At 45.2% G+C, this 14,091-nt stretch overlaps 1 protein-coding gene across 1 annotated transcript in view; it reads right to left on the reverse strand.

Annotated features, from left to right (window-relative positions):
- Dmrt1 (doublesex and mab-3 related transcription factor 1) overlaps positions 1–14,091 on the reverse strand; it is a 99,928-nt gene that overhangs the window by 865 nt on the left and 84,972 nt on the right. Inside the window, exon 5 of the mRNA XM_021152024.3 lies at positions 1–265. This exon is cut by the window's left edge and continues 865 nt beyond it. Within this exon, the coding sequence (XP_021007683.1) occupies positions 102–265 (164 nt within the window). The 3' untranslated portion in view covers positions 1–101. The remainder of the gene's footprint in view (positions 266–14,091) is intronic.

A 14,091-nucleotide genomic window follows, 5' to 3' on the forward strand; every position in this document is an offset into this window, starting at 1 on the left:
TGAATGGGCAGCCAGCACTGCCAATTCAAATAACAACAAACCCTGCTGATAACAAAACAAGCCGCCTAATACCCTGTGACCAGAGTCGCCCGGGTGGCGGCTCACTCGTCCTCGTCCTCTTCCAGGACCTGGTTGACGGCGTAGCTGCTAGGTTCCGAGGACGCAGACTCACATTCCAGAACTCCCTTCGAGCTCTCGTTGCTCATCGGAGAGCTGCTGGAGAGGGAGACCAAGCCAGAATCTTGACTGCTGGGGGGCGAGAACACTGGGAAGGGGGGGGGGAGAGAAAGAGAGAGAGAGAGTACGTTAAAGGTGGCCGGTTTAAAAGTGGCCAGTCTCTCCACAGTTCTCAATTAGGTTCCAACAAAGAGGCACCCTCCCATTTCTATTGCGAGTCTTCTCACCCCACCCACCAGAACCCCTCCTGCACTTCTTTAGAATACAAGCCAGTCATATTTACAGTGCATTTGCTTAACTGAGAGGAAAGTGAGATCGCACAAGCCCAGATTTATGGTTCACAGAGAAGCAACACCAAACGCCACTCCACCCACTTTGGAAGACTTTCCACCCGTCCTCCCCTTTATGTAGAGAATGCTAATGGAACGCCTTTCCTCCAGCGATTCACCTGAGGGGTGATCCCTAAGTGGGACTCCACCCCTTACTCTTCCACTCCAGAAAACTCAAGATTCCAGAGGGGAAAGGGACAGCCCCTCAACTTTCTATTATTCCTCTCAGCTACCACTGGGCGACAGACATTGGTGGAGGAGTGGGTCGGCACTAATAACTCTAAAGAAGTAAAAGATAGTATGCAGAAGGGCTTTTAAAACAGAAGAAGATAAACTGAATTATGTATCACACTAAAACATGAGATTTCAGTCTACGAACCTGAAGATTGCACTAGGACACTGACATTAAATACGAAGGATAGAAAAATAATAATGAGCTCAACATATTTTTTTTTGCAACCTTAGAAGCCACAGTAGATACAAAATTTAAGCAAAAGGGTCTCTGACCCTCTTAACCTTAGCAGAGTCTAGATCCACCCCCAGAACTCCCTTCAAGCCAGTGTGAATGTAATTAAGGGGAAGCTGCCGCGGTAATTTCTCTCCTCATTAACTTCCTGATTGGTTTCGGCCTCAGGATTCTGCCGGGCAGTAGTTTGTCACCAATTCCAAATGGCCAATCGTTAATACTAATGTTTGTGTAACTAACTGCCAGCATCTGCCACGGCTTCTTGTACGACAATAATGGTGAAAGGTACATTAGTGCTCCTGTGTTAATTCAGCTTGTGTTCATCAATAGGGAAATCTATGATGTAATTAGCAAAATGCACTGGGAACCAAGTGCTGTAGTCGTTTGTAGAGAACTAAATCAGAGTGGAAGCTGAACCGGGTCCTGATGTGTTTGCCATCAATACTTATTATGTTTGGAATTTAATAAGGTATATTACCATGCTGAAAAGAGACCTTTTTACAAGAGAACACTATTTACGCTTGTTATGGGTTTGGGAATGTTTGGTGCCACGAGTGGTGCTACACAGAAATAACAGAACAAGAAGAGATCAAAAAGTGGACCCTTAACCATGCTGCCCAGCCACATCCATCCCCAAAGCTCCAGGGTGACACTGACAGGCACTCCAGTCCAGCAAGGGCAGAGACCATCTGGAAATTCAGTGTATAAATCTGAAAAGCAATTTAGACAGTTTCCTGACAACTCAGTTCTGTCCTAAAGGGATTTGTTTCATTTTCCTTAAATAAAAAAGATGTGGGTTTGTGAACTTAAAAAATTTCATTGAGCCGCCTTTAATCCCAGAACTTGGGAGGCAGAGGCAGGCAGATCTCTGAGTTCGAGGCCAGCCTGGTCTACAGAGTGCGTTCCAGGACAGCCAAGGCTACACAGAAACCCTGTCTCGAAAAAAACAAAAAACAAAACAAAAACATTCATTGAATAATATTTTATAGGTGTTCAAAGAGCAGGTGTGCAACTATAGAAATGTAGCAAAATCAACAACATATGTATGTGTATACACACACACACACACACACACACACACACACACACACACGCCGCCGCCGCCGCCGCCACCACCACCACCACCACCACCACCACGGCTATGACAATGGGGGCCCGGAAAAGCCTTTACATTATTTCAGAACACAATGGCTTCTTACTAAATTTGCATTGTTCCATGAATTTCACCTTCTCTGCAAGTCTATGTGTATGCCCCTCATCAAACATACACACACACACACACACACACACACACACACACACACGGAGATGGTGTCCAAGCATGGTAGACTTTTTGCTTAGAGACTGTCCTTAGCACATGATCTCAAGAGCAAACTGGAGTCTATTTGTTTACCTGGACATTCTCACACCAATGGCAAACCAGGGAGTGAATGTTTACTGACAGGTCACATATTCCAAGCCATTTGCTAAGAGAACTGATCTCCCCGTGGTGTACAGAGGACACCCCACCGCCACCACCAAGTCTCTGGCATGCTCTTCCCCTTGCTCCTGCTTAGCCTTGATGACAATCAAGGAAACCAGCCACTCAACCTCCCCACAGTCCTTGTCTAAGATTAAGGGACCAAACTAGCTGTCCTTCTCAGACTGACACAGGGGCTCATGGGATGTAAGCCAGCACCTTCCAATGAGCCATCCTTGGCCCTCAGTAAGAAGCTGAAGGAGATGCCCTTATCCCTTCTCATTCAGCTAATTTAGCACTAAGGCCAGAATGGGGGTGTTGCAAACGAGAAGAATTTGGCAACAGCCCCCCTTTTGCTCCTGGTTTCCTTCGATTTCCACGGAATTGGGACCACAAATGTGTGAGGCTCCAGGCGCATGGACCACAATCCAGGGAGGAGGCAAACGAATGAATGAACTTCATTTGTTTGGGAAAAGCATCTTTTTTTTTTTAAGAAGTGTTTCTCCATTCCAAACTTACAGCCATGTTACTTTTTTAAATTTTTATTTATTTGAATTTTATATATATGATGAGTACACTGTCCCTGTCTTCAGACAAAGCAGAAGATGGCATCAGATCCCATTACAGATGGTTGTGAGCCGCCATGTGGTTGCTAGGATTTGAACTCAGAACCTTTGGAAGAATAGTCAGTGCTCTTAACCGCTGAGCCATCTGATCCAGCCCCCAGCCATGTTATTTTTACATCTGTCTTTGAATAAAAGGTTATTGAAGTTAGTGTCACAATCTGTTCCATTCATTTTGGATAGCATCTTATGGAAGTCCCATGTGCCTACACAGGCTTGGTACCAGTCCAATGCTCCAAGTCTATGGTATTACCATCTTTAACTATTATCCCTTGGGGGTACCCCATCCATTTAAACAAACTTCATTTAACCTTCTGGAGGCAAGAGTAGTAACTGTGGTTGGAATTAGACATTCAAAAAACTGGACAGGACCTCTGGATTTTTGTATTTTGTTTTTTTGGTTTTTTGTTTTTTTTTTTTTAAGTTGACTCTCCTGGGCCCTGTGGAGGACTAATCTCAACTCAAAAAGCTTGCCTGTGTCATTTGTAAGCATGCTAACACCTGGTGGCCTCTGCACTGAGAGGCCACCAGACAGCACTGCCAACCCGAGAAATTGGTTCAATCTTTCTGGACAGCAGCCTGGTGACATGTGATCAGAGCCGTAAAACTGTTCATCCCCTCTGACCTGGTAATTCTTCTCTGGGGAATAACCCCCAAAGAAAGAGTAATTGGGCCAGAGATGCTCAACTCACATCATCTTCTCTGGTGATGTGATCGCTTCGCTCTTCTGCTTGGGTGGGGGGGTGGGGGGGCAGGAAGCATTAGTAGCAAAAGTCAATTAAAGGTGCTACTTCCTGGGAGCCCTGGCTCCTCCAGAAATAGAAGAAATGAATTAGAGCAGAGACTGCAAAGAGAGAAAGAAACCCTGCCCTTCTGTGCTGTCACCGTAAGGGGTCCTAAGCCAAGGAGGCCAGCTAGGACCTGCTTCCTCTCAATCCACCAATTAATAAGCTTATGGTCCCTAAGGGCTAGAAACAAACACATTTTACACAGTTCTTACCAACATGGAGAAAATACTTGAGATGGTTTTGATGACCCTCAACAAAGTAGTCTTTTTGAGAAATGATACATACTACAAAAAAAAAGTAAACAACAAAAGAAAAACTCCTAAAAATAATAAAGCAAACCCACTCCATCTTTTCCCTCCATCTTTTGGCATTGCAGAGACTTCTAACTTGAATGATCTGTCCTAATGAAGTTGATGGGCTGGGACGAATAATTCCCTTTCTGTGATAGGAGGAAACACAGAATATTCATGCTTGGAGGGGGAAAACCAAGTTATTTTTTCCCTCTGTAAGTTAAACACTCTCAAAGCCTCACTAAGAAACCCTTGGAAAATAAAATGCAAACAGAGTTCCCTGGGGCTATGGGCACTTTACCTGGGTCCCACTGCCAAGGGGTACTAAAAGCGCTGGCCTCTTGCAGGTTTGTAGGCTTAAAGGAATCTGATGAAAAACTGTGAAAATGTCCTCAACAACAAATTCCTCTGCTTCCCGATAACCAAAGTGTTTGGAAATAAAATCACGTCCAATCAATACCACTTAGCAGATATTTAACGTTTCACAAAGGAACGTTCTTCCAGAGTGGAACTGCCGCCCTTCTCACTAACAGTGAAAATAATTAGGATTATCTCAGCTGCCGGGGCTTGGCAGGATCGGTTTGTACTTTCAAACAGCATTAATTCCTGGCACTAAGAACAAGGGATGAAAGGTAAAGAGCTGAATGGAGGGCTTTCTTCCACCTGATCTATCAGGATTAGGCTCATTCTCGCCCAGTTCATGCCTGCACTCTAGTTAAGAGAAGGGCTGAGCTGTAACTGATGTAATTAGAAACCACAAGCTGAGAAAAAAATAGCCCATTATTAATCTGCCCATTTACTAGAAATTTACTAAAAAAAAAAAAAAAAGTAATAATCTTTGAAACAATTAAGTGTGTTTTCTCCCTAAGTGGAATTAAAAGCTAGGGACAAGGGCTGGAAGACCTATATTGGATAACTCGTTCCTTAAAAACCACGTTTTAACGTGTCAGTTCTAAAATCTGGGGCCAGCTTTGTGAGGGGGCCAGCCCTGTGTCTAACGTGCTAACATGCAGATAAAAGGGAGTTCCCGAGGACTGACTGAATCCACAACTTGGTGTCCTCCTCATACTCCTCACGTGACTATGCCAACCCTCTCAAGCACTGGGAAATATGGGTTAAAATGAGAGTGCTGACACCAGAAAACACCTGTCTATGTAACAGTGACCAGATTTCTTTCCTTCTAATGTTTCACGGTTACTTGAATATTCATACACCATTCACAAAATGATAGGATGTTTTTATTCTCAAAAAACAAACAAACAAAAAACCCAAAACCAACCAACCAACCAACCAACCAAAAAACCCCACAGGCCTATCAACTCTCCTTCTACTCCAAGCCAGGAGAGCACTGTTCCTGGAGTCAGCATTTCTATACTCACCACCTACCATGCTTTGCTGGCTCTGGCCCCCTTTGCTGTCACCTGGTTCCATGTTGTCCCCATTGGGGTTAACTGTCACCTTGCTAGGTAGGACCTAGAACCACCTGGAGGACAGGCCCCTGGGCACCCATGAGGGAGTGTCTGGGTTGGGTTAGTCATGTTATTTGGTTAGTTGGCATGCCTGTGGGAGATTATTTTGGTTCTATTACTTGAGGAGGGAGGCCCCGCCCACTGTAGGAGGCTGCTCTTCCTTCTGGGATCCTGGGCTGTGGAAGGGAGCAGCAGAAGGGAATACAACTGGCTGGCTTGCGCTCCTCCTTCTGTGGCTTCGTCTAAAATGTAACCTGAACTGTGAGCCAAAATAAAGCCCTCCCCTCAGAAACTGCTTCAGTCATGTTTTTTTTTTTTTTTTTTAATCACAGCAATGGGAACATAAAACTAAGACCTCTGCTTACCTAGAGAGTTAACACTCGAAGGGAAGAATTTCTTGTTTCAACATAAAGCATGCACAGACACGCACACACAGACATGCGCACACAGACACACACAGAGACACGCAGAGACACACAGAGATAGACACACACACAGAGACACAGACACACACACACACAGACACTCACAGACACACACACACTCGGAAAAAGAAGGGCTGTGAAATAACTCAGCCGATGAAGGAGCTTCCTGCCCACGAGTGGCAAGTCTGAGCTTCATAGCCAGAACTCACATAAAGATGGAGGGGAGAGCCTGCTCCATAGAGCTATCCTCTCCACTTCCTATGTGCATCATGGCACTGACACCCCCCACACACACACACACATTGCATACAGACATAATATGTATTTTTAAATCTTATTTAAAAAGGAGAACTGGAGATAAGTTGTCTGAGCATTCTATTCCACCTGGGACCCAGGAAGACCCAAAGCACAGCATCATGGGTCACTCTGATGAACTTCAGCGTTGAGGAAACCGATTGTTTCCACCCTGCGGCTCTGCCTTGAGAAAGGCATCTCTCACTGCCTGCCCCACCAGGCCTTCAACCATGAGCTCTGCACCACCAGACACTGACACGACCGAAGCACTTTCTGACTCAGTTTCCTCAATGGTGAGAGGAATGCAAGATAGACAAACCTCAGTATCTCAAGGACTGCGTGTGTAGATCCAACCAACCTGATCCACAATGCCAGAGTCAAAAACATTAGTCTGTACTGAACATGCACGGATCCCTCACCCCGATTTACACCCTAAACAAAAACATCTGTTTAAACAGTACAGATCAGGTATTGTAAGTTGTGTTTGTTTGTTTGTTTGTTTGAGAACAGGTTTCTCTGTGTAGCCCTGACTATCCTAGAATGCATACTCAGTAAATCATGCTGGCCTTAATCAAACTCAGAAATCCACCTGTCTCTACCTCCTGAGTGCTGGGACTAAAGGTGTGCACCACCACTGTCAGGCTCAGGTTAAATATTATGAGTGACCAAGACAGCTTAAAGATATGGATCATTCATTTATATGATCAGCAACTAAGATACCACTTTATTCATCTTTAAAACCGTTTGAAACATAGCTCATGTGGCCCTCAGGCAGGGGACCCTGAACTCCCCTGGGTCAGGAGTGCACCACCATACCTGGCTTAGAACACCACTTTATGGAACAGACCTGAACATCTGACTTCATAACCTACAACCAGACCCTGAGAACATGCAGAGCTTTCTACAGCCATTCATCTGACAGCGTTGATCATCTGAGGGTCAAAGAGGCAGAATCCCCCGTAAAGTTTAGGGTCTTAAAGGTGTGATAGTTAATTACTCCTCTCTTCAGGCATAGGACTGATGTCTTCTCCACAGAACTTGGGAGTCCAAGTCTAAGGCGGAACCGAGAAAATGAATGGATTCTTATTTAGCAGTGGTTTGGAAAGAAAAATAAGTCTCACCCACACCACAGCTCAAATATCCCCCAAACTTCTGGGGCATGTCTGTTTCATGTGGAATGTTCAAGAGAAAGGGGGCTTTGATTTTCTTCACCTCTCTTCAACAGAACAGAAAGATGGAGCGTCACCATGCATTCCAAAATGAAACCCGAGCCTACTATTTGTGCTTTTTTTTTACAGCATTGTGTGTGTGTGTGGGGGGGGACACTTCAATTACATATAACAGTTTCTGAAGCTGGGCCAACCTACAGGAAGACTTAACTGAAGCAGTCAGGGCAGAGAGACAGGGCAACAGCTCAGTGCAGAACGAGCAAGGCAGTTTACAAGGAAAGCCTGGGGTTACTAAACTGAGATAACCTGAGAGAACAAAGTAGTCTAACGATGGACACATGCGTAAGGAGGATGGCGTGTGGTTGTAACACAACCAGGAAACACTGTAAAGCCACACACTGCCAAAAACAGCCTCAAATCTAACACCACTTTTAAGAATTTCAATTGCAAATGTTTTTTATTTATATTTTCTGTACAGCGGCATTGAGTCTCTATGCAAGGACTTTAGAGTGGGCTCTTAAGAGGGCGGCAGAGGCGAGTGGCAATCGATGGAGACTCTGTCACACATACAAGGGCTCAGGTCCACACAGAGATGCTGGGGTGACCACGTGTACGCAGTTGCATTTGAAAACAGTTAGACTTATGACTACCACATCAACTGTGGTCACCCTGAGGAAAGGAGCAGCTCTGTGGGCCACTTGCCTGACACTGTGGTGCACGCCTTTAGCACCTGAGAGGCAGAGTCAGAGTCAGGCAGATCTCCATGAGTCAATCCAACCTAGTTTTTCATGGTGAATTCTAAGCTAGCCAGGGCTACCGAGGAGAGGAGAGGAGGGGAGGGGAGGGGAGGGAAGGGGGTTAGGGTTACGACTTGGGAGAACTTGTCTGTCACATGTCAAAGCAGTAAGCCCTGTGCAGGTTTATAACACCTGCCATTCCAAGAGAGAGGTTTTGACTAAAGAGTTCTGCTCTCAGCCCATTCACACTGAATGGGCTCACAACACTCATTAACTCCAGCTCCAGAGGATCCAATTCCCTCTTTTGCACACACACACACACACATATATATACACACACACACACACATATACACACACATACACACACACATATATATACATATACACACACACATATATATGCATATACATATATACACACACATATATATACATATACACACACATACACAAATAAAATCTTTTTAAAAAGAAGTGAAGTTAGCTCTAACCAGATGTTTTACAGCAGGAGAAATTTTTACTATAGAGTTTTGAAAGAAAGAATCGTGTGTGGTTCCATGCTAAAGGGAGGGACATGATGGAAATCCCAACTTTACTGGGCAGTTGGTTAAGCCTAAAACAGAGGACTGTCCGAAGTTATCAACAGCACCCAGGGGACCCGGGGACCAGGGGACAATGGCTTGAGCCTTGTTCCTCTAATCCATAGCCCTAAATGACCTGAGCTTTTGCTTAATCCAGGCTGGCCCATGGTCCGTCAGCTTTTTACCGTAGGAGCACACCATCTTTGAAAACACTCAGCTCAGAGGTTCTGAGCCTTCAAATACTTCAACCCTTTCATACTTCATGTTATGGTGACCTCCAACCATTAAATTATTTCTGTTGCTGCTTCATAATTGCAATTTTGCTACTACTGTTAATTGTGGTGTGCATATTTATATGCAAGATATTCTTAGAGACTCCTGTAAGTCATGTGACCCACAGGTTGCGAACCACTGCTCTAACTGAACTTTAAGACCTGAAGCTCGAACAGTGTGGATTCTAGGATGTCTTTTGTGTAAAAAAAAAGACTTTGTCATTGGCTAGAAGGGAACACTCAGGAGCCATTTCTCAAGCAGACCAGGCATGGTATTTAGAGCTCGTAATTTGAAAATGGATATTCTAGTCCAAGTGGCACACTAGTGGCAGGGTAGAGGGCCACAGGAGGCAGACAGTTCTATTTTCATTGTCAGGACATTCCTTTTCCAAAAAGACCATCTGGCAGAGCTACTGAAGGAAGCGAACTGCACCAGCGATGGCTAGCACACCCATGGCTAGCACACCCACGCAGAGTGCCCCTACGTCTCTTCACAGCGGCAGTACTTGAACCCGCAGACTGACAATGAGCAGTGTTTCCAGCTAGGACAGGAGGAGGATGCCAGCAAGCCTAAGGACAGCATAACCGGCAGACATCAGGAAGGAAAACTCAGGGGTTCCCAGACAGGAGGATATACAGCTCACCTAAGCTGCATGCAACTGTACACGCTCAACATGACACAGATGTCCTGGATGAGCACGGCGGTGCATGGAGGGGTACTAAGCACACTGCTTTAGAAGGGCTCCACATAGAAACCAAAGAAACACAGCCCAGACGACACCGTCCCAGAGGAGTGTTTAATAGTAGGTTTATGCTTGTGCAAGGCTCTAATCTCATGTATGACGTTTTATTCTGTTAAAAATGTTTCCTGCCCAATTTAACCCCCAAGAAGGACTTCAAACCTGAACAGGTTTAATCAGTGGCCAACGCAGTCATCCTAAGAACGGTATTCTGCCTCCCTTTGCCTGTTGCCTCTGATGTTTCTAACTGTTTTAGGAGAGGTCAGGACACGCTCAGGCTCTTACGCAAGTATTCTAGTGTGTGTTCAAAGATGACTGGGGTCAGGAGGTGGCTCAGTTCTTGCCTGCTGTGCCAGAGTCCCTTGAACTCCATCAGCAGCACTGGTTAAAAAAAAGCTTACTTTTCCTCCCTATCTGAAGGGAGGAAGTCATGGTCTGTCTTCCCTTAGGGGTCTTCACAGAGCACAGTGGGACAGAAGTCCCCAGACAGAGCCTCCTAGTGCTGGGCCAATAGAGCAGAGATTTAGGCAGAGTGGGACATTATCATTTTTTTTTAAAGATTTATTTATTTATTATATGTAAGTACACTGTAGTTGTCTTCAGACACTCCAGAAGAGGGAGTCAGATCTCGTTACAGATGGTTGTGAGCCACCATGTGGTTGCTGGGATTTGAACTCCAGACCTTTGGAAGAGCAGTCGGGTGCTCTTATCCACTGAGCCATCTCACCAGCCCCGACATTATCATTTTATGTCTCCTTCTCTGGGTAAACTAACTGCTTTCTCTCTAGGGATTTGGTTTCCTGCATTGTTTGGGTTTTACTTTTTTTTTTTTTAAATTGGGGGTAAAACAGACACAACGCTCTTCACCATTTAAGTGTACATACAGCTCAGAGGCAGAAGGCACACTCATATTGTGTCCAGCACCATCTACTTCTGGAACGCTTTAACCTTCTGAGACAAAAATCTATACTCATTAAGCAATTAACGGCCCACCCTCTCCTTCCAAGTCATCTCCATCTCTACACCACTTTCTGGTCCCTGGGATTCTGGCTACTCCAGGCACCCGTGCAAATGGAATCGTGTGATATGTGTCTTTTATATTGGGCTTATCTCACTTATGATGATGGGCTCATTCGGGTTAGAGCATCCTGTTAAAGGGGTGAGCAATATTCCACAGCTTAGTGTGTGGTGTGTCTTGTTTACACAATCAGCCACCAATGACCGTCCGGGCTGGGTCTCCTGTTGGGTTGTTGTGACTAATGCTGTAACCACAGGCTCACAAACCGCAGAAGGTTCTGCTTCCCATTCTTCTGCGAAGCAGCGGAAACGACGCACCCTGCGGTAACTCATTTAACTTCAAAAGCAGTGTCATACGGTTTTACACAAGGGCTGCACCATTTTACATATACATTCCTTGTACAGAACGCGGCTTTCGCTGTACCACTCACACCCACACGCTTCCTGCACTCCTCAGGTTCACATCCCCACTGTGGCCACCCCCACCCATCTTGTTCCTCTTCCCTGTTCCTGCTGATCCCCCCATTTCCATATAGTATCTCTGCCACTTTCATGTCACGTTGATGCCCGCATGTAGTTATGGATTGGGTTTCAGTATTTTGATGTCTCCCATTCCCCCACTTCTTCCCACCACCCCCAACCCATCCCCCTCTCCATCCTCTTTTTGCTATCCCCCAATTCAACTGGGGTCACTGTCACTTCACAGTCCCTCCCCAAAGCATGGGCAACTGGAACTGCCTAATACCTAGAAAAGATTCCTGGAACCCACCCACGATCTCCTGCTCGTCAAAACCCCATCTCTTCCTTCTCTCCTGGCAGGAGAGGGGCACCGTGTCCTGTCCCTGTCCTCAGGCCAAGGTTATCATTTATTCAGAAATCTGCCCCACTTTTCTCACCCAGCCCCATGCACAGACCTCCTCCACACTGCTGGACTTGCCCCATCTTGTCACAGAAGGCTTTAATAGCATTTCCATGAAGGTGGCTTCATGTCTTGACTTCTCAAAGAAAACTACATCTGCTCCTGAATGAGACTGCTGCCATCTCAACCAGAATGGGTGGGCTTCCAGCTAGTTTACTCCTGTAAGAGAACCTTCCATTTCCCTAGCAACCAATCAAGTCCTTGCTGGTCTTGAGTCTTGTGTTCACTGATACTACCTGCTTGCCCAGGGTCTGCCTTGTGTTCTCTGCCCATCCCACCCACTCCCTCCCACACTAAATCCTGCTCTCCGGATAGTCACGTGACCCCTCCCTTCGCCTCAGCACCTTACCATTGGAAGGCTGGCCCATGGTACCCAACACTTAAGCTAATGCTATCTGGCCACCCTCCCTGGCCTCCTCAGATACATACATTTTTTTTTCCTTTCTCCATGATAAATGAGGTCTATCGGGGACCATCCGACTAGGTTTTATATAGATTACTTCTATTATGGATTGACTGATTAAAGCGGTGAGCAATTTGAAAAATGAGCTTGAATCAATAGACACACCTAGCATTGTGTCCAACAATGAAGCAAACACACATTTTTACAGAAAATGTTTGTGTAAAATAGCGGTGTGTCAACCCACGAGATCATTCTACACTCATGACAAAGATGTTTAACTTGCCAAACCTTTAAAGCCCTGAAAAGTTAAGTTTCTAATCTTACTCTAAGAATATCCAGCTGACACTTGGTCACTGTATAATTAATTTCACCTTTAATGTTACTATTAGAAATTATTTAAATGCCCAGGCACTGACTACACCCCCTACACACACACACACACACTGCTTCCTAGTCCCACACTCTAAGGAGAGCAGGCATTCTGACACTTGGTTCATCTTCAGTGAAGACTGTAATTTAATCTGTAATTCAGAAACAAGAGTGAGGTCCAACACTCAGAAGGGCTACTGCCTGTCCCCAGAGCAAAAGTCGGAGAGCAAGTACTTAACACAGAGAGCAAGAATTAACTGAGTACTTAGCAAGGAGAGCAAGTACTTAACTCAGAGAGCAAGTATTAACTGAGTACTTAGCAAGGAGAGCAAGTACTTAACACAGAGAGCAAGTATTAACTGAGTACTTAGCAAGGAGAGCAAGTACTTAACATAGAGAGCAAGCATTAACTGAGTACTTAGCAAGGAGAGCAAGTACTTAACACAGAGAGCAAGAATTAACTGAGTACTTAGCAAGGAGAGTAAGTACTTAACACAGAGAGCAAGAATTAACTGAGTACTTAGCAAGGAGAGTAAGTACTTAACACAGAGAGCAAGTATTAACTGAGTACTTAGCAAGGAGAGCAAGTACTTAACACAGAGAGCAAGTATTAACTGAGTACTTAGCAAGGAGAGCAAGTACTTAACACAGAGAGCAAGTATTAACTGAATAGTTGGCAAGGAGAGCAAGTACTTAACACAGAGCAAGTATTAACTGAGTACTTAGCAAGGAGAGCAAGTACTTAACACAGAGAGCAAGCATTAACTGAGTACTTAGCAAGGAGAGCAAGTACTTAACTCAGAGAGCAAGGATTAACTGAGTACTTAGCAAGGAGAGTAAGTACTTAACTCAGAGAGCAAGTATTAACTGAGTACTTAGCAAGGAGAGCAAGTACTTAACACAGAGAGCAAGTATTAACTGAGTACTTAGCAAGAAGAGCAAGTACTTAACACAGAGAGCAAGTATTAACTGAATAGTTGGCAAGGAGAGCAAGTACTTAACACAGAGAGCAAGTATTTAGCAAGTACTCAGCAAGGAGAACAAGTACTTAACAAGCAGTCGCCTCTGCTCTCTCAAGGTAGAGTCGGTATTCTGATCATCCTGGACAGTGCTAGCTCATCTCCAAAGACACCGATTTACAGAAGGAAATGCTGCTGGCCTCCTGGCAACCAGAAAGGCCAAACGGCACAAACTGCCAGGTTTACATACCGGCTTTGACGGCACCATAGCTCATAAAGGGTTTTTTGCTGTTTTGTTTTGTTGGCCACGTCTGAGATGCTGGACACAGAGTGCTCCATTAGAAAGCACAATGTTCTGTCACACAGTCTGGACGGAGTTCCTCTCTGTTCTCTAATCTGCCTCCAGAAGAAGCTAAGACTCTCCCTGAGAATGTACAAGCTGGGGTGGCACATGCCTTCAATCCCAGCACCCAGGAGGCAGAGGCAGGCGAAGCTCCGAGGTGGAGACCAGCCTGGTCTACAGAGTGAGTTTCGGGATAGCCACCGCTAGACAGAAATTCTGCTTCAAAGAAACAAAGACAGCAACAACAAATGTAGACACC

The sequence above is a fragment of the Mus caroli genome, unplaced genomic scaffold (genome assembly GCF_978045245.1).
Source record: "Mus caroli unplaced genomic scaffold, Mus_caroli_1 scaffold_20, whole genome shotgun sequence".
NCBI lineage: Eukaryota > Metazoa > Chordata > Mammalia > Rodentia > Muridae > Mus > Mus caroli.